Source organism: Dendrobates tinctorius, unplaced genomic scaffold (assembly GCF_039654945.1).
Source record: "Dendrobates tinctorius isolate UK_male_01 unplaced genomic scaffold, ASM3965494v1 ptg000029l, whole genome shotgun sequence".
In the NCBI taxonomy this organism is placed as follows: Eukaryota; Metazoa; Chordata; class Amphibia; order Anura; family Dendrobatidae; genus Dendrobates; species Dendrobates tinctorius.
Genome location: NW_027361697.1, coordinates 33,636,653 through 33,664,314, shown reverse-complemented (window position 1 = coordinate 33,664,314; position 27,662 = coordinate 33,636,653). Strand labels below are relative to the sequence as shown.

At 43.7% G+C, this 27,662-nt stretch overlaps 1 protein-coding gene across 1 annotated transcript in view; it reads left to right on the top strand.

The window, feature by feature from the left end:
* LOC141085904 (dynamin-3-like) overlaps positions 1–27,662 on the top strand; it is a 234,736-nt gene that overhangs the window by 191,659 nt on the left and 15,415 nt on the right. The window contains exons 9-11 of the mRNA XM_073571529.1: positions 13,738–13,786; positions 14,461–14,492; positions 17,332–17,398. Coding sequence (XP_073427630.1) covers positions 13,738–13,786; positions 14,461–14,492; positions 17,332–17,398 — 148 coding nt within the window. The remainder of the gene's footprint in view (positions 1–13,737; positions 13,787–14,460; positions 14,493–17,331; positions 17,399–27,662) is intronic.

The window sequence follows — 27,662 nt, the reverse complement described above, 5'->3', positions numbered from 1 at the left end:
ATGGCGGTTTTTATATTTGGCAGCTGTCACACGCTAAAAGACGCTTTTTATTGTAAAATAGTTTTTGCATCACCACATTTTGAGAGCTATAATTTTTCGGTATTTTGACCCACTGAGTCATGTGAGGTCTTATTTTTTGCGGGACGAGTTGACGTTTTTATTGGTACCATTTTCGGGCACGTGACATTTTTTGATCGCTTTTTATTCCTATTTTTGGGACGCAGAATGAACAAAAACCAGCGTTTCATGAATTTCTTTTGGGGGGGTGCGTTTACACCGTTCCGCGTGCGGTAAAATTGATAAAGCGGTTTTATTCTTCGGGTCAGTACGGTTACAGCGATACCTCATTTAGGTCGTTTTTTTATGTTTTTGTCGGTTTTATGCAATGAAAACTATTTTATATAAAAAATAATTATTTTTGCATCGCTTTATTCTGTGAGCTATAACTTTTTTATTTTTTCGCTGATGATGCTGTGTGGCGGCTCGTTTTTTGCGGGACAAGATGACGTTTTCAGCGGTACCATGGATATTTATATGCGTCTTTTTGATCGCGCGTTATTACACTTTTTGTTTGGCGGTATGATAATAAATCATTATTTTTTGCTTCGTTTTTTATTTTTATTTTTTAAGGGGTTTGCTAAAAGGGTTAACTAATGGGACAGTTTTATAGGGCGGGTCATTACGGACGCGGCGATACCTAATATGTGTACTTTTATTGTTTTTTTTTTTTAATTATTTTCAAAAAATGAATTTATTGGGGAATATTTTTTTTTTTTTTTTACTAATTTATTTGGCGATTTTTTAAAATTTATTTTTACATTTTTTTTTTAATTTTTTTTTTACTTTATTACATAGTCCCAGGTGGGACATCACTGTCCTGTGACAGATCGCTGATCTGTCACATCACAGATCACTGTGACAGATCAGCAATCTGTCACAGGCATTGAAGCAGACTTCCTCTTGCCTGCGCTTTGCAGGCACTGAGGAAGCCAGCTTCCTCAGGTCCCCGAAGGCCCCCGTCGCCATCTTGGATTCGGGGGCCTGGAGGATAGGAGCCCCCCGCAGCAGCGCTGCACATTGCGCTGCCGTGGGGGGCTCAGGGAAGCACGGAGGGAGCCCCCTCCCTGCCGATGCTTCCCTTTAACTCCCGGTACACCGCGATCATGTTTGATCGCGGTGTGCAAGGGGTTAACGTGTCGGGGGCGGTCCGTGACCGCCCCTGACACATAGTGCCGGGTGTCAGCTGTGATAATCAGCTGACACCCGGCCGCGATCAGCGGCGCTCACCACGTGGGCGCCGCTGATCGCGGTAGACGTACTATCCCGTCCACGGTCATACGGGCCCGGGTACCGTGGACGGGATAGTACGTCGGATGTCAGGAAGGGGTTAAACTACTAAAGCAGGATGGCACCGTTGAAGCTCTAAAAAACTATAAGGAGAAAAATTCTTTATCTAAAAAAATAATTAAAGCTGCCAAAAAGGAAACAGAGAAGCATATTGCTAAGGGGAGTAAAACTAATCCCAAGCTGTTCTTCAACTATATCAATAGTAAAAGAATCAAAAGTGAAAGTGTAGGCCCATTAAAAAATTGTGAGGAAAGTATGGTTGTAGATGATGAGGAAAAAGCTAATATATTAAACACCTTCTTCTCCACTGTATTCACGGTGGAAAATGAAATGCTAGGTGAAATGCCGAGAGACAAAGAAAACCCTATATTAAGGGTCACCAATCTAACCCAAGAAGAGGTGCAAATCCAGCTAAATAAGATTAAAATAGATAAATCTCCGCGTCCGGATGGCATACACCCACGAGTACTAAGAGAACTAAGTAATGTAATAGACAGACCATTATTTCTTATATTTAGAGACTCTATAGTGACGGGGTCTGTTCCACAGGACTGGCGCATAGCAAATATGGTGCCAATATTCAAAAAGGGCTCTAAAAGTGAACCTGGAAATTATAGGCCAGTAAGTCTAACCTCTATTGTTGGTAAAATATTTGAAGGGTTTCTGAGGGATGTTATTCTGGATTATCTCAATGAGAATAACTGTTTAATGCCATATCAGCATGGGTTTATGAGGAATCGCTCCTGTCAAACCAATCTAATCAGTTTTTATGAAGAGGTAAGCTATAGACTGGACCAAGGTGAGTCATTGGATGTGGTATATCTTGATTTTTCCAAAGCGTTTGATACGGTGCCACACAAGAGGTTGGTACACAAAATGAGAATGCTGGGTCTGGGGGAAAATGTGTGTAAATGGGTAAGTAGTTGGCTTAGTGATAGAAAGCAGAGGGTGGTTATAAATGGTATATTCTCTAACTGGGTCGCTGTGACCAGTGGGGTACCGCAGGGGTCGGTGTTGGGACCTATTCTCTTCAACATATTTATTAATGATCTGGTAGAAGGTTTGCACAGTAAAATATCGATATTTGCAGATGATACAAAACTATGTAAAGCAGTCAATACAAGAGAAGATGGTATTCTGCTACAGATGGATCTGGATAAGTTGGGAACTTGGGCCGAAAGGTGGCAGATGCAGTTTAACAATGATAAATGTAAGGTTATACACATGGGAAGAAGGAATCAATATCACCATTACACACTGAACGGTAAACCACAGGGTAAATCTGACATGGAGAAGGACTTGGGGATCCTAGTTAATGATAAACTTACCTGGAGCAGCCAGTGCCAGGCAGCAGCTGCCAAGGCAAACAGGATCATGGGGTGCATTAAAAGAGGTCTGGATACACATGATGAGAGCATTATACTGCCTCTGTACAAATCTGTGGTTAGACCGCACATGGAGTACTGCGTACAGTTTTGGGCACCGGTGCTCAGGAAGGATATAATGGAACTAGAGCGGGTACAAAGGAGGGCAACAAAATTAATAAAGGGGATGGGGGAACTACAATACCCAGAGAGATTAGCAAAATTAGGATTATTTAGTCTAGAAAAAAGACGACTGAGGGTCGATCTAATAACCATGTATAAGTATATAAGGGGTCAATACAAATATCTCTCCGAGGATCTGTTTATACCAAGGAAGGTGACGGTCACAAGGGGACATTCTCTGCGTTTGGAGGAGAAAAGGTTTTTCCATCAACATAGAAGAGGATTCTTTACAGTTAGGGCAGTGAGAATCTGGAATTCCCTACCTGAGGAGGTGGTGATGGCGAACTCAGTCAAAGGGTTCAAGAGAGGCCTGGATGTCTGCCTGGAGCGTAACAATATTGTATCTTACAGTTAATGTTAGGTTCTTTAGAAGGACGTAGATCTGGGGATTTATTCTGACAGAATTTTATAGGCTGAACTGGATGGACTATTGTCTTTTTTCGGCCTTACTAACTATGTTACTATGTTATGTTACTATGTCCTCTGCACCGCAACCCGCAGGATGGCACTAACACCAGGACACACAAGGGGAACATGGGGAAACAGTTACAATGGTGGGCCCTGAAATAGGGAACGGGGACGTGGAGACCTCCTGCACTCCCCTGAGGCAGTGTCCCTAAACACTCCTAACGATCCCTATACAGGCTCCTCACCTGTCGCCGAGCAGGATACCTTAATCCCTAGCTCGCCCTGCACCTATCCCTTACTAGTGAACTGGATGTTGCAGATACTAATCCCACCACTGTACTAATACACACAAGGAAAATATGACAAAACAGGGAAAACACACAACTTAGCTTTGCTCTGCTGCTATTGCTCCAAACAGAGTACGGCACCCGGCTACAGCTTCCACCTGAATAGCTGCTGCTCCAAAGCTCTGGCTGAGCTGCAAGGAACTCTTCTCAATAGCTCCTTTCACCACCAAGGTTGATTGGGAAAGAACAATATCGCCAACAGTGATTGAGAACACCTGACACTCCTTTATAGGTAGGAGCCAGGGTAATCACACCTGCTTGGTAATTTACGTGTAATAACCCCAGCGGCTACCGGGGGCAAAACTAACCTTAAGCCAAAGGCTTAAAGGAAAGAAAAGGTTACATGTGCTAAATCTGTCACAATCCAACATGGATCATGACATCGTGAAAGGGTTAATCTGCTTATAATTTGTGCTTAATCATTTAAAGTTAAATGCCTGGGAGAAACACGGTCCTGCTAAAGAACAGGAGAATACTTGTATCTTTACAAAGCATTCACTGGTACATAAACAAAAAATACATTTCAGGACTAAACTAATGTCTTCCTCAGGCCACAATTTGGGATGGGGAAGACACTGGTCCAGCACCAAAACACATATCTGGTTTACTGTTCTCCTTAATATCTCATTAAGTGTAGGAAAGACTTAAGGCCCCGTCACACACAGCGATCTCGCTAGCAAGATCGCTGATTTTGTGACGCCACAGCGATCTCGCCAGCGAGATCACTGTGTGTGACGGGGATCAGCGACCGGCCCCCCTGCCTGGTATCGCTGATCGTGCTCGATCGGCTTGGGTCATTTTTTCATCGATTGTCTCCCGCTGGCCAGCATGCATCGCTGCGTGTGGCAGCGAGAGACCAGCGATCAGTGATGCTGGTTTCTAATGTAAACATCGGGTATCCAGGAGCCGCGGCTCTTAGATACCCGTTGTTTACCTTGGAAACCAGCGTGTACGCCGGTTTCCAAGGTAAACAGCGGGTATTCAAGAGCCATGACTCCTGGATACCCGGTGTTTACATTAGAAACCAGCTTGCTCGCTGGTCCTGATCGCTGGAGGGGCTGTCTAGTGATGTCCCAGCGATCCCATCCATGTCGGATCGCTGGGACATAGTTATGTGTAATGGGGCCTTTAGACAATAGTAAAGGGTTGCTTCCACTGCTTTTCTTTTATTGACTTATTCTAAAGATAGTTCATCATTATCAGGTTGGTGGTGGTCTGACACCCTGCACCCCCACCAATCAGCTGTTGAGAATGCCGGTGACAGGCAGATGTTAGTGTGGCGCCCCTGAGGCTCAGTCGCCACAGAGGTGCTGCACCTTTTCCTAAGGTGTGGTGCCCCATCATCCAGGTAAGTTGGGGGCTCCTGACCACGCTCCAACACTCGCACCCCACACAATAGAGTAGTTCAGCAAAACCACATTGCGGCTCCTTGCTTAGAGAGAAGCAGAGCACCTTTGGTGGTTCCCTGCTTGGAACACTAGACTTGCTGGGAGGTGGGTGGAGTTCAGAATATATATATGAGTGGGATGGTTTAGGATTACAAGTCAGTCAGTCAGTGAGTGAGTCTGGGAGAGGAAGCCACTCGGGAGGAGTGGGGATCCCTGGAAGAGGGATGGAGGAAGGAGTGCTGCAGCTGCCTCAGTGATCTGAGCAAGCTGGCACGGGAAAGGAAAGAAGGAGAAGGACATTGAACTGAAGCCTGAGCTTCCATAGGAGAGAAAGAAAAGTACGGAACGTAGGAGTAAAAGGGAACATAGAGGACGTGGGTTAGAGGAAGAACCCTGATTAGAAGTTCTAAGCGCAAGGCCGGGGCCCCGTCCCCGAGGTTGTTTGGACACTAATGGTTCTGCAGCAGACACCGGTGGAGTAGTGGGTTGTAAATGCACTACTCCCATCTAATATAGTATAAACTTGGCACACACACGTGGGTTTCAGATGCAAGAAGTGATATTTAATAAAGTGCAGTACATACAGTCAGACGTTTCGGTCTTATGACCTTCATCAATGTACCCTGTACTGTATTGAAAGCTTTTGGCTGTGTGCACACGATGCAGATTTGCAGCGGTTCCGCAGCGGATTTTACCGCGCAGAAACATTGCATTTCTGCATTGTGATGTACAGTAGCCTTAAAATCAATGTAAAAAAAAAACGCTGTGCAGACGCTGCGGATTTTTCCCGCGGTACAAAATCCGCAGCATGTTACTTCTTTTGTGCGGTTTTCCATCTCCCCTGTCACCAAATCCGCAGGGGGAAAACCGCGATGGAAAACCGCACAAAAACCGCATGAAAACCACATGAAAAATGGAAGAAATCCGCAGGACAAATGCAGGTCATTTGACCTGCGGATTTCTTCCATTCTGCGTGGAAAAATCCGCAGGGCCAAAAAGTACGTCTGCACTCAGCCTTTAGGTGTGTGAGCAAAAGAGTTCCACAATAAGTTCGGTAAAATGCTTGTGGCTTTTGTCGGTCTGATGGTGTACAGCGCGTGCCTGGGAAGTGAACGCAGCATCCACCGCTTGTTCCGGGTGCATTTTACCGAACTTATTGTGGAACTTTTTTACTCACACACCTAAAAGCTTTCAGTACAGTACAGTGTACATTGATGAAGGTCATAAGACCGAAACGTCTGACTGTATGTACTGCACTTTATTAAATATCACTTCTTGTATCTGAAACCCACATGTGTGTGCCAAGTTTATACTATATTCATTACGGATTGGGTCCCTACTTGTGCACCACACATATTGGAGTTGTGCCAACGGTGTCTCACTACTACTCCCAACTAAGACTTGAGGGCACAACAGCAACACGGATAGAGAGCCGGGGCTAGGAGTAGAGAGTCCCCGAAGCAGGCTACAGCTGTTTGCCGTGCAAGTAGAGTTCTTGGGAACATCTGTCAGGAGGACCTCCAGTGTAACACAGTACAAGGAGATCTTCACACTTAAAGGCGCTATAGAGGAGACGTTCAGGAAAGGGCACATAAGTTGGCGGAGTGTGGAAGGGAGCATTCCATCTTGCCTGGAGGTTGGCTGAGTCCCTGACCCAGAGGACACGGCACAGAAGTGGGCACTACAGACTGTGAGTAAAGATTTGGAACTACATGCCCTGGTGTCCTCCATTCCTTCCTGCGTCCGTCCGCCTGGCACTGCTACATCCCCTGCGCCAAACACTACACCATCTAAGTGTCTCCACATCTACACTCCCCTGGGACAACAGCCCTGCCTGTGGAGGGCTATAACATCATTGCTGCACCACACCATCTGTCCCGGAGGATCTGTCTGCAGCGTCGGCTTAACACGTCCCTTGCCAAACACCACAGGTGGCGTCACAAACTATTCATTTAACTACATTCCACCATTCATCTTCCTATTACTTGGGCGCCCAGGGCCACGGTCCGGGTCACTGCCGCTGTGACACATCCCACTGATACCGGCCCGGTACCGAGTACCCCACAGCCCTGGGAGGGCGACCCATTAGCAGTAGTTGAGCTGAACAGCACAGTAATGTCAGCTATGTACTGACCATAGCCGGGTAATGCACAAATGCCTCTATTAGAAGAAATGGGTGCGGATCTGTAGTACCCGGCCACAGTCATGTACCAGTATAATTCTTGCAAAATTCACAATAAAGATGCGAATTGTACTTTCAATCAGAGAAGAGTCGTCACGTCAGAGATCAACTTAATTTACTAGTTCAATGAGGAAAGTACGGCGGCATCTTCATATAATAAATACTTTTTCTGGTTTCTGAAAAATCCTTTCAGCAGATAAGTCATCAGAGAGATCAAAAGTAAGAAAAATTACGTACACCCTCTTTGCATTCTATACTTTTACACATCAGGACATTCTAATCAAACAATAAAAAAAAAAAACATCTGTTCATAGAAGGTCCAACAGTTAGATCAACAACATCTATTCTATTATTTCTAAACACTTTTTCGGTGATTCCTTTGTATCCCCGTTCAAACTGCACCCACACACACAAATGATACACCATTTGAAATATAAATTTGCCCCCTTCAGCAAGAAAATAGCCAAACATACCACACATCCAGGATTTGATCACTAAATACAGTTTAAACATTAATTTTCATAAACCTGCAGTAAAGAAAAATGACCTGCAGGTGGCACCACAGTACCCCAAAGCACACTACCAACACATTTGTAAACATGCACTGCTTTTTCGCTGTTTACTTCGCCCCACATACACACACACGATACACCATTTCAAAGATAAACTTGCCCCCTTCAGCAAGAAAACAGCCAAACAAACCACACATTCACGATTTCATCGCTAAATACAGTTTAAACATTCATTTTCATAAACCTGCAGAAAGGCACAATGACCTGCAGTTGGCACCTCAACCTGAAAACATTTTTTGGCCTTTACTTATCAAAACAATTTATTGTATTTACCAATCTACATATATAAATACCTGTCTGTGTTCATCAGCTCATGAAATACTTTTATATTTGACTAGCTTGCTTTCTGAAATTGCCTGCGCCCCGACGAATAAAGTGCGAAAATTTTGCACGGGCCAAGCTAGTATGACAAATTACAACTTTTTATTATTTATTAAAGGGAAACTGTTAGTAGGTTTCTCCTACCTCATCTGAGAGCCTCCTGATGTAAGAGACCCTGAATCCAACAATGCATCACTTTGTTTACTGGGTGCAGCATTTCTGACACAGAGTTTTTAGATTTAGCAATGCAGCAGAGCTGAGAAAGCTAACTCTGCCCAACCAGGCTCTCTATATACAATGGCTATAGAAATTTAGCTGCTTATCACAGAAGAGGGTTGAGTTGGACCAGGGGGCTTCTGTGTCTGAGTAATGATAAGCTCCTGCTGCTAAAACAATCATTGCATATAAACAAAAGCATAAAGCTTGATAAGGCTGTGTTCAAATTAGCGTTTGGTTGGTCTGCGTACTTCTTCCCTTAAGCTCCGCCTACTTCCGCATGTGTCCTGCATCATCCTACATACCTATCTTTAATATTGGGTATGCGGGGACATGCGTTGTATGCAGATGCGACTGCGTGTGTCGTTTTGACGTGCCCGGCGAACGCAAGATGTTGCATTTTTGTGCGTTCGGGCACGTCAAAACGACGCACACAGACGCATCTGCATACAACGCATGTCCCTGGGTACTCAATGTTAAAGATAGGTTCGCAGGATGACGCAGGACGCATGTGGAAATGGGCGGAGAGTAGGCGGAGCTTAAGGGAAGAAGTATGCAGCCCTACGAAGACAAGCCAAACGCTGGTGTGAACCTAGCCTAACAGAAGCTTTCCTGAAATCTGTGTTGTAACCTACACATCATTCCGTTTTTAGATTGTAAATGAAAATCTACTAACAGATTCCCTTTAAAGCACCATTCCAGCGTATTTTTTATTTATTTATTTTTTTAACAAAAAGGAGGCCAAAATACAGAAGAATTACGAAAAAGTACCTACACCATTCTTGCTTCCATAGAAATTAAGAGTATAGGTAGTGGCCAGGGGCTGCTAATCAAGTGCCCTTAATTGTTATTTCCAAAGTTGCATCTAAACAACATACAAAACTTCTAGAATAATGTCCATTGAACACAAGAAACCAAATTGGAGGTTTGGTTATAATACCCAGGCCCACGTTTGTTGACCAAAACACAGCATATCAGCACGAACACCTAATATCAACTGTCAAGCACGCTGAGGGAGGTGTAATGATTTGGGCTTATTTTGAAGTTACTGGTGCAGTCATAGAAATGACCATTGACTCCTTTGTGTACCAAAATATTCTAGAGTCAAATGTGAGGCAATATAACCACAAGGTGAAGATTGGGCGAAACTGGGTCATGCAACAGTTTAATAATCCCAAGCACACATTTCTACATTGAAATGGCTGAAAAAGAAAAGAATCAAGGTAATGAACTGTCCCAGTCAGAGTCCTGACCTCAGTCCAATTGAGACACTGTGTAGAAATCGCATGCTCCGATTGTCCTGGTATCTCGGACAAGACTCGCAAACACAAGTCAATAAGTGTGATAGAAAAATCGCATGGCACTCAGACCTTGCAAGTGCCGTCCAATTTTTCACACACATGTCCTTTAAAAAGCTGGCAATTCATCTTACAGTAAAATCACAGTGTGACTCGACAGAATAGAATAGATAGAATAACTATGTACACATAGAATAGAGAGATGTAAAGATGTCAGTGACATAATTATTACAGTGCTTGTGCAGCTTACTGTACATGTATTTTGTTACTTACTAAATTATTTTCTGAAAAAAATGTCATGGGTACCTCGACATTTTATTAACTACCAGAGGGAAAGTGAACAGCTGGGGGTAGATGTTTATAGCCTGGGAAAGGGATAAAACCCCTGGAGCTTCCCAGGCTATTAATATCAGCTCACAGCTGTACACATAGCCTTTCCCGGTTATTAAAATGGGGGACGCCCACCAAAAAATGACGTAGGGTCCCTCTTTAATTAATAACCACCAAAGGCTAGGCAGAAAGCTGTGGGGTGATATTAATAGCCATGGAAGGGGAGATGGATATTGTCCCCCTCCCAGATTAAAAACATCTGCTCTCAGCCGCCCCAGAAAAGGCACATCCATAAGATGTGCCAAATCTGGTACTTAGCCTTGCTCTTCCCACTTGCTCTGCTGCTGTGGAAAGTGGGGTGATAGTTGGGGGGATTGATGTCACCTTTGTATTGTCACGTGACATCAAGCCCAGAGGTTAATAATGGAGAGGCGTCTATAACTAATTACTAACCCCATAGTGATATTGTATAAAAAAAACACACACATCTAGAATAAAGTCCTTTAATTGAAATAATGACAGACTCCTTTAATGAATCTACATCTAGATGGCAGGCCAATATCCATGTCCACTTAATACGCTATTAATATGTGCCCGCAGCTGTCTGCCTAGCATTTGCTGATTAATTATAGGGGACCCTATGTCATTTTTTTGGGGGAGTCCCCTATTTTAATACCTAGGAAAGGCTAAGTATACAGCTGGGAGCTGATATTAATAACATGGGAAGCTCCATGGGTATTACCCCCTTCCCATGCTATAAACATCTGCCTCAGCTGTCTGCTTTCCCTCTGCTGGTTAATAAAATTTAAGGGCTATATATCTCACACACATATTTAAATCTATCTTATTTGTTTCAATCTTTTGCATCTATCTATCTATGTCTCTCCATCTCTCTCTGTCATATATATATATATATATATATATATATATATATATATATATATATATATACACACATATATCTGTATATATATATATATATATATATATATATATATATAAATCTTGAAGAATATTTCCATGGAAAATTATGTGTAAATGACATTGAGCAATTCTCTATGTAAAAGCTCATGTTAAATCACATTGCAATCGGATCGCATTTGCATGTAAATCAGATGCTAGGTGTTAATAATTGGATTGCACTTGCATGAAAATTGGAAGACACTTGCATAACATTTGTCCGACTTTTCTGGATAGAATCATAGAATCGTAGAGTTGGAAGGGACCTCTTGGGCCATCTGGTCCAACCCCCTGCTCAAAGCAGGATTCGCTAAATCATCCCAGTCAGATTTCTGTCCAGCCTCTGTTTGAAGACTTCCATTGAAGGAGATCTCACCACTTCTCGTGGCAGCTTGTTCCACTCATTGATCACTCTAACTGTCAAAAAGTTTTTTCTAATATCTAATGTGTGTCTCCTCCCATTCAGTTTCATCCCATTGCTTCTAGTCTTTCCTTGTGCAAATGAGAATAAAGTTGATCCTTCTACAATGTGACAGTCCTTTAGATATTTGTAGACAGCTATTAAGTCTCCTCTCAGTCTTCTCTTTTGCAAACTAAACATTCCCAAATCCTGCAACCTTTCCTCATAAGACAGGGTTTGCAGACCGGTCACCATTCTGGTCGCTCTTTTCTGAACTTGCTCCAGTTTGTTGATGTCTTTTTTAAAATGTGGTGCCCAAAACTGGGCACAATATTCCAGATGAGGTCAGACCAAAGAGGAGTAGAGGGAAATAATGACTTCACGTGATCTAGACTGTATGCTTCTGTTAATACATCCTAGAATTGCATTTGCCTTTTTTGCTGCTGCATCACACTGTTGACTCATATTCAGTCTGTGATCTATTAGTATACCCAAGTCTTTTTCACATCTGCTGTTGCTTAGCCCTATTCCTCCCATTCTGTATATGCTTTTTTCATTTTTATTGCCCAGATGTAGTACTTTGCATTTTTCCGTGTTAAAAACCATTCTGTTAGTTGCTGCCCACTTCTCCAGTTTATTTGATCAAAATCGGAACTTTTTTTTCCACGGTGATGGGTATGAGCCCTAAGTGTACATCTGGTTTTCATGAAGCTTGTCTGGCTGACTACCCAGTAGTTACATTCTAGGAGAGATGTAAGGGCCCCGTCACACATAGCGACGCACCAGCGATCCCGACAACGATATTACCTTGTCAGGATCGCTGGTGTGTTGCTACATGATCGCTGGTGAGCTGTCACACAGGCAGCTTCACCAGCGATCAGCACCAGTGACACGTGGGTAACAAGCGACGCACGTCACTTAGTTACCCACTGGGTACCTTAGTTACCAGCGCGCTGGTGCAGGGAGCTGGTAACCAAGGTACACATCGGGTTTCTAAGCGGCGTGCGGCACTTAGAAACCCGACATGAACCTTGGTTACCAGCTCCCTGCACCAGCGCGCTGGTAACTAAGGTACACATCAGGTTTCTAAGTGCTGCACGCTGCTTAGAAACCCGACGTTTACCTTAGTTACCAGCGCGCTGATCGCTGGTCTCCTGCCTGTCACACGCAGCAATGCGTGCTGGCCAGCGGGAGACCAGTGATCAAAAAAATGTCCTGGCCATTTCAGGACGATCAGCGATAACCGGCAGGGGGGCAGTCGCTGATAGGTGTCACACACAGCGATCTCGCTGGTGAGATCGCTGATACGTCACAAAACTTGTGACTCAGCAGCAATCTCGCTAGCGAGATCGCTATGTGTGACGGGGGCTTTAGCTCCTAACATATCAGCCACTGCCATCTACCCCTTGATTTTTGTTCTGTATTTAGTTGCTCCCATCCCCCTCCCTCTCAGCTCTTTACAGGGCTTCTATTAGTTCTGTGTAGTCACAATCCCACCCCCCATTATTGGCACTCATCGTTGGCAGTTTCCATAGCAATTCTAATCATAGCTCGCACTTTCCTGAACAGTGTGCTTGTTCAAATTCACAGCTATCTTTATACAGTATGTAACCATAGTGAAAGCAATGTAGACTCAGATCAATCATTGACACCTCATTAATGCGTATTAACAGTAGTAGAAGATGAAGCTGCTCACCAGAACTGTCAAAGAGCAGTCCCTGCCCCCACGACCAGGATGTAACCAGAGATTGCATAGCTCTAAACTGCTCAAGGCACAACTTCAGAATACCCATTTAAGGACCAGAATTCTTTTTTATTATGTCCCTATACATGAAACCATAGAATTCAAAGAGGGTGTACATAGTTATTTCATGACAGTATATGTAACTTTTATAAAGGCCTTACAGATTTGAGGGTCTAACCAATGATACCATACAAGAAACATAAAAGCAATTTATATTGTCTACTATTTATCTCTCATCGAGGCTAGTCTCGGTAGTGGGGTGCTGCACTTTTGTGGATGAGATGCTGTATGGGCAGTTTTGTGATGTCATAAAAATAACACATATTCACTTACTTTGGGCATATTTGAACGCTATGTTGGGTTCGGGAACCAAATAAAAGTCATATTTAATTTACATCACTATTGGTAGGGCCTAGCTTTCACCAGGTCCTAACTGCAGAGGGCCTAGCACAAATTTGGAAAGTATTTTATACTGAAGAGATTAAGCTAAAGATTAGAGTGCATGGCAGCCAATGTTTGTTGGACTGACTGATCTGTCAGGGATTTTCTAGAGAGCCATGAAGGAGGAGCTTGTTGGTTAAAATGTAGTCTAAAGTGAAAAAAAGTAAAAAAAAAAATGAAACAAATGTGACATTTCTTTGAAATTTTGATCATCTCTAATCAATGTCATTTGTTAGTGCACATCAAGGGTGTAATCAACAGAAGAAGAGTTCAACAGGCAACCAGGTACGAGCAGCTGGAATATATTTCTATAATATTTCCTTTTTTTACAGTAGAAAATCCAACATAAAAGCCAAAATAGGGGAAACATGAATATTTATATCCCCTATCTGGACATTTGTTAAAAAAGCCAATTGTATAAAAAGTAGAAGAAATTAAAAAAAAAAATTAGATTGCTTTGGAATTAATTTATATTTGTTTATGTAACAATCAGGTTTGCCAACCGTCCAGAAATTCCGGGACAGGCCATAAAAATAAGACATCTTTTTTGCCCTGCCCTTAAAAAAATGATGGCGTCCGTGACGTTTTTGAAGCTGTTGAAACTTTTACAGATTATTCTGACTGTAATTATCATATTTTACAATTTCCAGTGAACGCAGCTAATGTCTTCATATCAGAATTAAGGGCTGTAGACATGTATCACTTATAGCTGTAATGATTTATTATGGTTTTATAATATATCGGTAAAAAAAATGTATGTCCGTGATTTTTTTGATACGCTGCCCAGAAAAATAAAAAGTCAAGTTGGCAACCCTGGTGACAATCTCAGTGTAAACTTTATTGTAGGACAGAGATAGCTGCCTGGTCATGTCATGGTCTTGCTTTATTATAGACATTTGAATATACATTTATCCTAAATGTATCTTATGTTAGATTTTTGTTTTGCTTTACTTCTTTAGGATTTAAACAGAGCATTTTCTACATGCATGAAGTAAGTCCATATATTTCTGCATTTAATATGTACATCAAAGTTGAAAAATATTCTACCTACTGAATTGCCAGAATTTAAGTTATAAACTACGATCAGTACATGATGCTATCCTTTTGCAATAAAGCTATAAGATATTCAGAATTAGGGATTTGCAGCGAGGCTCCGGCCCAGGAACTGTTCTGCTATGTAGGGAGTCGCTAACATTCTCATTGATACATGATAGACTGGCAGCACTTTTACAGTTTTGGAAGATGGACCAAGGTACCACATTAATTTAGCTTTATTTAAAGGGAATCTGTCACCCTTTTTTTTCAGTTGCTGGCATTGACATCAGGGGTTCATCTACAGCATTCTGTAATGCTGTAGATAAGCCCCCGATGTAACCTGAAAGATAAGAAAAACACGTTAGATTATACTCACCGGAGCGGGCGGTCCGGTCCGATGGGTGTCACAGTCTGGTCCGACGCCTCCCATCTTCATACGATGACGTCCTCTTCTTCCCTTCCTGTAGTGGCTCCGGCGCAGGCGCACTGCTCTGCCATGTTGAGGGCAGAGCAGAATACTGCAGTGCGCAGGTGCCGGACCTCTCCCAGCGCCTGCGCACTGCAGGACTCTGCTCTGCCCTCAACAGGGCAGAGCAGTGCGCCTGCGCCGGAGCCACTACAGGAAGGGAAGAAGAGGACTGCATCGTATGAAGATGGGAGGTGCTTGACCAGACCGCGACACCCATCGGATAGGACCGCCCCCTCCGGTGAGTATAATCTAACGTGTTTTTCTTATCTTTCAGGTTACATCGGGGGCTTATCTACAGCATTACAGAATGCTGTAGATAAGCCCCTGATGTCAATGCCGGCAGCTGATAGTGCAAAAAAGGGTGACAGATTCCCTTTAAATGATAAATAGGTTTTAACCCATATTCTACTTGAAAACTGCTGCAGCTTCATTGCATGTGACTAAGCGCTTACAGTAGTTGTGGCTTTACACAACTATTGAGGGTGAGTACCTTGCATAGTTTAATTTATATTCATTATATCTGCACTGGTAAGGCCCTATGGGCGCGCTTTTGTGGTTTCTTTTATCTTTACTTGAAAACTAAGAATATTCATGTAATACCCTCTACATTTCTGTATCTTCTTGACCTGTCAATGTCAGTAACATTTGTGTATTTAGCTACTTAAATTTTCTTGTTCCCTGAATGCAATTATGTTTAAAAACAAACTGCGCTTTACTCACCCTTCCTGGGTCTAGCAATGAGACTTCGCTACTGGTTCAGGTGTCTGTTATTGTCTACAGCTCTGACATCACGTCAACAGCGCTGCAGCCAATCGGTGAGCTCAGTGTCACTAGCCAAGTAGATGACATGAGACACTGGGAGGCGCTGCGCTCACTGAGTGGCTGCAGCACCGGCAACCTGATGTCACCACCAGGGGTGGATTAAGGGTAGCCAGGGCCCGGGGCAGTTCAGACTCTGTGGGCCCCCCTCGTCACGTGACGGGGGTCACGAATCGTAGAGCCACACTCTACATAGAGAATAATGGAGCCTCCAGCACCGACCTCCACCCGCAGAGCCACACTCTACATAGAGAATAATGGGGCCTCCAGCACCGACCTCCACCCGCAGAGCCGCACTCCACATAGAGAATAATGGAGCCTCCAGCACCGACCTCCACCCGCAGAGCCCCACTCCACATAGAGAATAATGGAGCCTCCAGCACCGACCTCCACCCGCAGAGCCGCACTCCACATACATGGCTGCTCTCAGTGCTCTGTGCTGTGCGCACAGGACCTGTGATGAGGTCACAGGAGGGGAGGAGACAGGGGTCACATGATCGGGGGCCCTGACACCTTACCTCCTGTGATCTCATCACAAGCCTTTGCACGCTACCAGCAGCATCAGCGTTCAGGCTACTTGTAGATGCTGCTGGTAGCAGAGCACATAATGCCGCCCCCACGGTCACTCACTTTTAGGTGGGGAGAAGATGGAGTGCCATTGCAGCAGCCAGCAGGAATGTGGTGGGGGCCCCCTTAGAAGCTCTTGTGGTGGGGGCCCCGGGGCTGAAGCCCCGCCTGCCCTGCCTATAATCCGGCCCTGCGCGGTGGCGGATTATAATGGGGCAATTTACTGGCCTGGGCTGTGGGCCCCTTAACCCCACTGGGCCCGGGGCAACTGCCCAAATTGACCTCATTATAATCCGCCACTGGTCACCACCACTCTGATGTCACCACCACTTAAGACAATAACAAACAGCGTGAGCAGCGGAGGAACTCAGTGCCGCACCCTGGTAGGGTGAGTAAAGCACAGTTCATTTTTTTCTGAAACTAGAAAACCCTTTTAATAACCAGATGGTTTTCACCAAATGCATTTTCAGTTATTTCAGTGTGTGAGTTTTCTCATGCAATAGACTTCTACATAGTTTGTTTTTAATTCTTAATTACGTAGAGTACCTACACCATCATTTTTTTTTTTTTTTAATGTATGTTAGGTGTTGAACATCCATGCAGATCAGTAGGCGTCAGGGTCCTGAAACTCGCGCCAATCACTCAAAGGCTTGAAAGAATTGAACTGCTGTGGAGGCAGAAGACGCTTATGCATGTGGTCATGTCAATGACTTGGACAACTTCTTCCAAGTGTGCTGACACCCCTCCATTGCACTTCAGTGTAGTAGAATGAAAGTGAAGCTTGAAGTGGACCTTCGGATCTCTACAGAAAAGGCATAATTTTTATAATGGAACCAGTGCCTAATCACCTATATCACTGACAATGTTACGTGCATGCTAATCTTTTAACCTTTTCAATTTCTTGTACTTGTATAATCATTGTTAATTCTTTTTCCAATAGCCCCTGCAACAAAACCTTGGATTCTGAAGACTTTCCTCGAACTTCGCTTAACCGTGTGTTTTGTGTGGTGAGATGGTCACTCTTCGTGGCTGGGATTGGGCATTAGTGTCTTACGTCATGATTTAATTGCTTCATGAATTGCCATTTCTATTGACTCAATGGAGGGAGAATTCATCAAAACTGATGAAAATATTAAAGTCACAAATAAAATTATTGTTTTTGTATTTTTATGCCAGTCTCTGTCAGCTCGGTTAAAAATTCAAACTTTATTACAAAAATACCAAACACTTAATAACCAAAAATATCCTTGCATCATACCAAACAGAAATGAACACCACTGGGAGGTGCCTTCCCTGCACTGGCTAATCTCTCCCTACCTATCAGCGGAGGTTGGAGCCCTAGGACCTGCGCAATTGGCCCCCCCACTCAACGACAGCTCACCCTGCTACCCCTATAGGGCCCTATAGTGGCAGGGATGTGATAAAGAGATGAAATAGGTAGGTGTGAAAGAAAAGAGGTATAAATTCTGATTCTTGGCTTGAATTGTAGATGGTCAATGTTCTTCTTTCTTCTTCAGATGGCTTATATTATAGCTAAATAGCCCTTTTCTTCAAGGAGATATATAATAAACTCTAGTCACTTAACTGATCTAATTAACTCCTACAGAACTAGTATATAAAAAATTCCCTTTTGTTATACGGATCTTAATAGATAATAAAGAGCATATGTATAATATATCGAATTGTCAAGGAATCAATTTTCAATATTAAGTGTTTGGTATTTTTGTAATAAAGTTTGAATTTTTAACAGAGTTACAAGAGAAACTGAGAGCCTCATATGAATTAGTCTTTTGTTATATATTTTTTTGAGACTGTAATTTCTCTGTCAGCTCTGCCAACTTTTTCAAAAGGCCAATCGCGTCTGACAATTTCATCATAGTTTACTACATAATACTAAAGTGGTGGTGATGTAAATTACGACTGAAATGTACTCCGGTCTCTTGCCGGTGTGCATATCTGGTGGTCGTATGCGACAGTTGAAAGAAATTAAAGAGGAATTCGGCATATCTTAATCCTGTGCTCCTTTGAGTATGATTCCCCTCAGATGAGAAATAAAACATGCATCATGCAATTGCCCTACAGAACCATCTCACTCTTTCTGAAATGTCAATGTTAAAGGGAATCTGTAAGCCAAGATTTTGCAACCTCATCTGAGAGCATAAACAACCGATAAATGGGACCTAATAATGCAGAACAATTCCCTAAAATTATCAACAAGATACCCTATCAAAAAAGGAGACTGTTTTAAAAATTATCAAATATTTTTATTATAGCAAAACGTAATACAAATATAAAATACAAAGGATTGTATGAGTTGATGTACAAGGAAGCATCACATGGCTAGATCATATATGAACATTGTAGGGAGACCTATGTTCACACACAAGAGTTTTTGCTGATCTCAATCAATAGTATAAGCTGATAGAGTATAGAGTTAGTTGGATGCTCGATTAAAGTGCCAGGTGCATAGAAAATGGAATGAGCTTACTATTTTTTTATTGTACCAACCAAAGAGTTTCACAGTATCAGAAAAAAAGTATTCTATCGCCACCTATTGGTGGGAACAAAAAAGAAGCGCTATGTATACATTCATATTTATTCCATTAGTTTAGACAGCACATACATGGTTATAGTTTATCAAGAGCAACAAAGTAATTTGCTGTGCAGCACATTAGTTTTGCTGAGATGTTCATCAATCCTATATATATTACTGCACAAAACGCTAGATATAAATTTTAAAGGCTCCAGATACATCTCTCTCATGTGCTAAATAACAATAAATACATGCTTTCTCTGGTGCTCTAACTGTCAGGCATCCATAGTTACCACTGTCAGTATCGATCTGCCATGGTCTGGGTCCCCCGTAACGCACATTTCGTGTCGGCTTCTTCTGTGGCAGCACGATCACAGTCGGAAGCTCGGCTTCAGTGATAGCCAAGACTCAGCTGTCACTGCCAGGAGTGGGGCCCACACCACCCTGGGCTCCTTAATCCTCTAAGTGCCACAAGCAATAGCTATCACAGTATTTAAAAGGCTGGGAGAGGGAGGGGCTAAGGGAGCAATCAGAGTCATAAAAGTTAAAGTCCCATAGAGGGGCTAACTAAAAAAAAGTAAAAAAAAAAGTTTTTAAAAAATTGTAAAAATGGAGAATAACCAAAAAGGGAGGTTAAAATGCATGTGTGAACATATAATCTATTAAAAATCAACTTTATTCATAAAGAGTTAAAAACACCAATACACAAGTGTAACATACATTATTTAAAAATATTGTTATACCATAATGCTTAGTATCATTCACCCATATACAAATGGTAAACAGTATAGTCTGGTATGTTAACACACATAATATCTCCCTAGTTGATAACTTTAATTGGCACTGCCTAACCACACAAATTGGCACTCTATTTGATGTGAGATATGGCACCCCGCTCAACAACGACCTTTCCTATCTTCCCCTGTTACAAAGCTACATAGGTTGAAAAAAGACCTAGGACCACCAAGTTCATCCTTTCTTCACCAATTGTACATTTTGTCACTATATTAAAGGGGTTGTCCAGTCAAAACCGATATGTCTGTAGTCACTCTGTGTGACTACAGAATTATGAATCCCCCCAGTGCACTCTCTGTGTATTACTCAGCATACTTGAAACCAGAATACCCATGTCCTTCTCCAGTTCTGTAGTCCCCAGTATATTCCCATTTAATGTACCGTATTTTTCGTTTTGTAAGACGCATTTTTTCCCCCCAAAATTTGGGGGGAAAATAGGGGTGCGTCTTACAATGCGGAAATACCTTATTTGTGCTGCCACTGCTGGTGTCCAGTGCTTGCCGCCGCCACGCTCTGTCTCCCGGTGCTGATGGGTGCTGCTGCCATGCTCTGTCCCCCGGTGCTTGCCGCCGCCGCACTCTGTCCCGTGCTGCGTGGGGGTCTCTCCCGAGATTTCAGTGCCGAGATCTCCATCTGCGCTTGCGCGGTGGCCATTTTCCCGGAAGCAATCCACCACACAGGGCAAGCAAGCATGGATTGAACGGCAGAGCCCCCCACGCAGCACAGGAAAGAGTGCGTGGCGGCGGCAAGCATCGGGGGACAGAGCGCGGCGGCAGCACCAGGTACAGAGCGCGGCGGTAGCATCGGGGGACAGAGCGGGTGGCAGCACCAGGTACAGAGTTCGGCGGCAGTACCAGGTACAGAGCGCGGTGACAACAACACCTGGCAACACTGGGGACATAGCACAGCGGCAGCATTGGACACCCGCACATCAAAACACCCCCTCATCCTAGCAGCAACGTTCCACTCCTGCCTCTTCCAGCAGCAACCCTGGGACCCCACTTCCCACCACCCCTGGTAAGCAATAAGACGCCTGGATTATAAGAAGCACCACTATTCTATTAAAAAAAAGTTTTTTCCTATTTTTCTCTTCAAAATTTGGGGTGTGTCTTATAATCCGGAGCGTCTTATAAAGCGAAAAATACGATATATGCAGCAATAAGATTACTCTGTCCCAGGTGCCTTATTCTACATTTATCTACATTGAACCTCATTTGCCAAGTGTTTGCCGATTCAGTCATGTTATCCAGATCATTTTGCAATATTATAATATTAAAGTCAGATTTTAATATCCAACTGTCACAACTCCTTTGCCGGGTGTCCCAGGATCAGGGGCTCCTACCCTGTCCTTAACCCTAAGGGGCGCCCTAGCTCACCCTGCTCCCCAGATTACTTCTGATGGTGAACGTACCCTGCCTTAGCTCCTGAATTCTCCCTCAGTCTGTTCCCCACCCAGGGAAGAGTGGAGTAGTAGTATGCTGAAGTACACCAACAAGGTAATACGAACAGGGGTGATGAAAAATACCAAACATACAGATATACTCATAACAGAGGGATGCATCGGGGAGTGGAGGATGTGGTTAAACCAAAGTAAGAGAAGAAAGGGAATTATTACACACTTAAAACCTAGCAACAGTCATAATTAAATCAACCAAACACCTTTCTCCAGCAATAACGACTAAAAACCTCCAGCCATGCAGCATAAGCTATCTCTATCAATAAGTATTAGCCAGAACCCAGAAGATTATATAGGAGAGACAAACAGTGCACAGCTGAAAGCCTTAGCTCCAAGAGCTCTCAACAGAGCAGATTAACCCCTGCACTGCTAGAAAAAAATTACACCATTTAATAAGAAGAGGAAATGCTTCTAATCAGTTGCATGATGTTCACTAAGACATCTCAGACGGAGATTCACAGGGAAAAATAGTTTACCTAACGGACATGCAGCACGGGGCGTCCCCCTGAGCATCAACAACCTCTCTTTCAAGATCGGAGCATATAGATGCAATAAGGCTACTTTCAGACTTGCGTTAGCAGGCGCAGCACTCGGCCGCCGCTAAGCTCCGCCCCCGGCCGCGCCCCCTCCGGTCAGCTCCTCCTATGGTCGCATGACGCTGCATGCGATCAGCGTACCCTATATTTAGCGTTGGGTATGCTGGCAGTGCGCTGGTATGTTTTTGCCGGCGCATGCACCCTTTTTGCTCTGCGCCGACGTGCGCCAAACGCACCTTGTTGCATTTTTGTGCAGCTAATTATGTCTCATAACGCAGTGACTACTGCTTGTAAAATGAGTCACAATGCATATACAGTGGGGGAAATAATTATTTGATACACTGCCGATTTTGCAAGTTTTCCCACCTACATAAAATGGAGCGGTCTGTACTTTTTATCGTAGGTACACTTCAACTGAGAGACAGAATCTAAAAATAAAAAAACAGAAAATCGCATTGTATGATTTTTAAATAATTAAATTGTATTTGTAAGTATTTGATCACCTACTAAGCAGCAAAAATACTGGCTCTCACAGACCTGTCTGAGCCAGAAACTAAAAATGAAAACCTGAAAATTGTATGATTTTGAAATAATTAAATTGCATTTTATTGGATGGAATAATTATTTGGTCACCAACCAACCAGTAAGAATTCTGGCTCTCACAGACCTGTTAGTTTCTCTTTAAGAAGCCCTCCAACTCTGCACTCATTACCTGTATTAATTGCACCTATTTGAACTCATTACCTTTATAAAAAATCACCTGTCCACACACGCAATCAATCACACTCCAACCTCTCCACCATGGCCAAGATCAAAGAGCTGTCTAAGGACACCAGGGACAAAATTGTAGACCTGCACAAGGCTGGTATGGACTACAGGACAATAGGCAAACAGCTTGATGAGAAGGCAACAACTGTTTGCACAATTATTAGAAAATTGAACAAACACAAGATGACTGTCAATCTTCTTTGGTCTGGGGCTCCATGCAAGATTTTGCCTCACGGGGTAAGGATGATTCTGAGAAATGTCAAGAATCAGCCCAGAACTACACAAGAGGACCTGGTCAATGACCTATAGAGGGCTGTGACCACAGTCTACAAAATGACCATCAGTAACACACTACGCTGTCATGAATTAAAATCCTGCAGGGCACGCATTGTCCCCCTGATTACACCAGCACATACTCAGGCCCGTTTGAAGTTCACCAATGACCATCTGGATGATCAAGAGGAGCTATGGGGGAAGGTCATGTGGTCAGATGAGACCTAAATAGAACTTTTTGGTATAACTGAAGAAGAATGATGAGTACAACCCCAAGATTACTGCCTCAACCATGAAGCATGGTGGGGGAAACATCATACTTTGGGGTTGCTTTTCTGCAAAGGGGACAGGATGACTGCACCATGGATGGGGTTATGTGTCGCAGGATTTTGGCCAACAACCTCCTTCCTTCAGTATGAGCATTAAAGTTGGGTCTTCCAGCATGACAATGTCCTGAAACACACTGTTAGAGCAACTAACGTGTGACTCCGTAATTAAACATTTCAAGGTACTGAAGTAGCCTAGCAAGTCTCCAGACCCGAACCCAATAGAAAATCTTTTGATGGAGCTGAAACTTAGTGTTGCCCAGCGACTTCCACCTTCCACAAAACCTGGAAGATCTAGCGAAGATCTGTATGGGGATGTGGCAAAAATCCCAGCTGCAGTTTGTGCAAACTGTGACGACTTCTGGAGTGGACCCTCTGGGTCGTGACACCAGCCCAACCAGGGCGAGCAGACCTAGTGAGGACCTCCCCCTATACAGGGAGTGTCGGGGGCAGGTACCAGGGGACAAGGCACCACGACTGCTAGAACGAGGTGGCCGGCTCGCAGAAAACACGAGTGAGTGTGTCTAGCAAGGTGCAACAGGGAATGTGCAGAAAACAGGAACGTGCAAAGCGTGGACAAAGGGACACGCAGGGTATAAGATAGTACAAGGCATGTGCACGGGAGTACGGAAGGTTCAGGACAGTACAAGGCGAGTACATGGGAGTGCGCTAGATACTGGATAGTGCAAGGCGAGTACACGGGAACAAGTATGGCGCGCACTGACATACACGCCGGGTGCCGGCAGAGCAGGGCGCATGCAAGGGAGCACGCCTGAGTACAAGGTTAGGCAGAGCGAGTGCTAGGAAGCACGCCTGAGTACAGGGTTAGACAGAGCGCGTGCTGAGTAGCACGCCTGAGTACAAGGCAAGACAGAAGGTGTGCTAAGAAGCACGACAGGACACAAGGCAGGAGCTGAGTGTGTGCTAAGGAGCACAGAGCAGAGCGAGTCTTATGGGAGACAACAGAGCAAAAGAGCAGAGCATGTGCTAAGGAGCACGGCAGAGCACATGGCAGAGTCAGAGCGTGTGCTAAGAAACACGACAGGGTGGAGTACAGGAGCAGCACGTGTGCTAGGAAGCACTGCAGAACACACAGAGGACCTGAGTACAGGGAGCGACCGACCTGGGACCAAGCAGGCCGAGCAGGGAAGCACAACAATAATTAGGCGCCTCCCATAGGAAGAGGCAGCCTGATATAGGGCAAGAGCATTGGGACTTCCGAGTTAGGTCCTCCAGGACCATAGAGATGGCGTGGCTGCAGTCAGAGCAAGGAAGGGCGCACATGCATGCTAGCAACACAGTGCAGCCATGGAATCAAGTGTGAGAGGTGCGCGTGCGCACCCAACGGGATCCCTGGAGCGGCCACGGCACCGGAAGTGGTGACGTCGGGCGCGGAGTCCCGGCACCGGGTGAGTGCGGCGTAACACAAACTTGATTAAGAACTAGAAGAAACGTCTGACCTCTGTAATTCCAAACAAAGGATTCTGTACCAAATATTACATTCTGTTTTTCTTTTGTATCAATGTAATAAGATGCAAATTAATTATCTAAAAATTAAACAATGTGATTTTCTGGATTTTTTTTTTAAGATTCTGCCTCTCACAGTTGAAGTGTACCTACTATAAAAATTACAGACCTCTCTTTGTAGATGGAAAAAAAATCACAAAATCGTCAGTGTATCAAAAACGTATTTTCCCCACTGTACAACAGGGAACCTATTGTATAGCTACTGTGCATCATGTTTCACTGTTCACTCAGTTCATCAGGAGGCTTGAGAAATGTATGTATTATATAGGATCCATGATAGCTGAAACCACAGGACGATTGTGGTGTGGCTGATAGTGGGATTATCGCATTTCTGTGCTTTAAATAGCCCTCCATGATAAAGGATTAGACAAAATGCTAACCTGTGAAACTAACCCAATAATGTTCCACGTACACTTAAAATGATTCTGACACAATCAGACCAGACAGTACGGTGCGTATCACAGAAGGGGACACAGTCGGATCAGGGCTTATACTTCCAGCTAGTCACAGCAATGTTAACCCCTTCTAGTACATCATATTTTGCGGTGCGGTCCTGCAAATGGACGTATTGGTACATCATGGCAATCATGCAGGCACAGGAGCTGTACCAGCACGATCGCCGCTGGGAGCTCAAGTTAAGTCATAGCCGAGACTCGGCCTTAACTGCCAGGAGCGGTGTTGGCACCACCCTGGGCTGTTTATCCCTCTAAATGCTGCGATCAATAGCGATAACAACAATTAAAAGGCTATGAGAGGGAGTGGACTCCCTCTCTAGTCTGATTGGCGCCCCTGCAATGTTATTGCAGTGGCCTGATGGTTACCATGACAGCAGGAGGTCACATGACGACTTCCTGATCTCTAAACTACGGAGGCCTGCTTAGATTATGCCCAGAGCATGGTCTAAGAGGTTTCAGTCAGTGTAAAATTGACAAGTATAATGCATTGCAATGCATTACACCAATAATAAGAGTCATAAAAGTTAAAGTCCCATAGAGGAACTATGTAAAAAAAAAAAAAATGTAAAAATATGTATATTTTTTTTTAAATCACAAATTAAAGAACCAAAAAATTAAAAAAATGTGGTATTGCTGTAATTGCACTGACCCAAAGAAGAAATCTGTTTGGCTTTTCTCCTCCTTCACTACTTCTCATATCTTTTCATGGATCTCACTGACTTTTTGACTCATATTTAGGACTATCTGAGGTTCAAATTTTCATGAATAGTGCCGGTAGTGTATGTATAGATCATGTGTTTTCAGGTTGAGTTGTTGGGATTACATATATATTTCATGTGGTTCACACTTTGAGGTTTTCAGGAACTTCCTTGTCTGCATAGTTATTAAGGCCATTTTTTTTTACATTACAACACTGTCTCACCTCATTTCTGTACATCACATTTTCAAGCCCAGTGATTTAGAACTATTATATTGGGTATTTCTGCTGATTTATTGTACGTTTATTTTTATGTACTACAGACATGTGGGTTACTTGTTTAATAGGGTGTATTATCCACAGGAGGTATTGGATGATCTGAAATTGACTTTATTAGAAGCAAGTCAGGAATTTTTCTAATGTAACCCCCCTTTTTCTTGGAGGTTTTTAAGTGATTTTATTGTTTTTGTTTTCCTTTTACTGTCTATCTATTTGTAACTAATATTGTTATCTTAAGGTGATAGGTGATCCCAGGTTTTGGCATGAAACTTTCGTCTTTTTGTTTTTGCTTGATACACTTTGACTTGCTATGGGTTGATCCCTTTTTTGTATTAGTTGGTGGTACCCTCTGTGTTTTTTTTCTTGTGAAGAAGAAATCTGTCTTACCACTTTTACCACAAGATGAACAGCATTAAAATAAGGCCCCCGTCACACATAGCGATGCACCAGCGATCCCGACAACGATATGACCTTGTCAGGATCGCTGGTGATCTGCCAAACAGGCAGATCTCACCAGTGATGAGGACCAGCGATGACGCGGGTAACAAGCGAGGGCATCACTTAGTTACCCGCTGTGTACCTTAGATACCAGCGTTCTGGTGCAGGGAGCTGGTAACCAAGGTAGACAGCGGGTTTCTAAACGCTGCGCGGCACTTAGAAACCCGCTGTTTACCTTGGTTACCAGCTCCCTGCACCAGCGCGCTAGTATCTAAGGTACACAGCGGGTAACTAAGTGAAGCGCATGCTTAGTAACCCGCGGTTTACCTTGGTTACCAGCTCCCTGCACAGCGCGCTAGTGTCTAAGGTACACAGTGGGTAGCTAAGTGACGCGCATGCTTAGTAACCCGCGGTTTACCTTGGATAACAGGCTCCAGCTCGCTGATTGCTGATCTCCCGCCTGCCACACGCAGCAATGTGTGCTGGCCAGCGGGAGACCAACGATCAAAAAAAATGTCCAGGGCTTTCGAGCACGATCAGCGATACCCGGCGGGGGGGGCGGTCGCTGATAGGTGTCACACACAGCGATATCGCTGGTGAGATCGCTGTTGCATCACAAAACTTTTGATGCAGCAGCGATCTCACTAGCGATCTTGCTGTGTGTGACGGTGGCTTAAAAGAAAATGCAATTCCTTAATTGCTGGATTTTGTTCATTCTGCCTCCCAAAAATCGGAAGAGAAAGTGATAAACAAAAATGTTATGCGACCGAAAGTGCTACCTATAAAAATGCCAACTCCTCCCTCTAAAAACAAGCCACCACATGATTCTATTGGCAGAAATATTGAAATATTATAGCTCTCAAAATATGGAGACGCAAACACTTTTTTTTGTAAATCTCTGTGATTCAGAGGTAACCCCCACTTAATTTATGGGTGTATGGCCCAGAAGTACAAGCTGGGTACAATGTACAGATACTACCATGTATTGGGCACTACAATACCATATTTGCAATTTTCACTCTTTAACTTCAAATGCGTGTTTGCTTCTGAAACCCCCCCCCATAGAGTCTAAATTGTCACTACATCCATAGATGAATTCCCAGAGGGGTGTCCATTCTAATAAGGGGTCATTTGAGGTGGTTTTCCACTTTTTAGACACATCAGGAGCTCTACAAATGGAGTCTACAA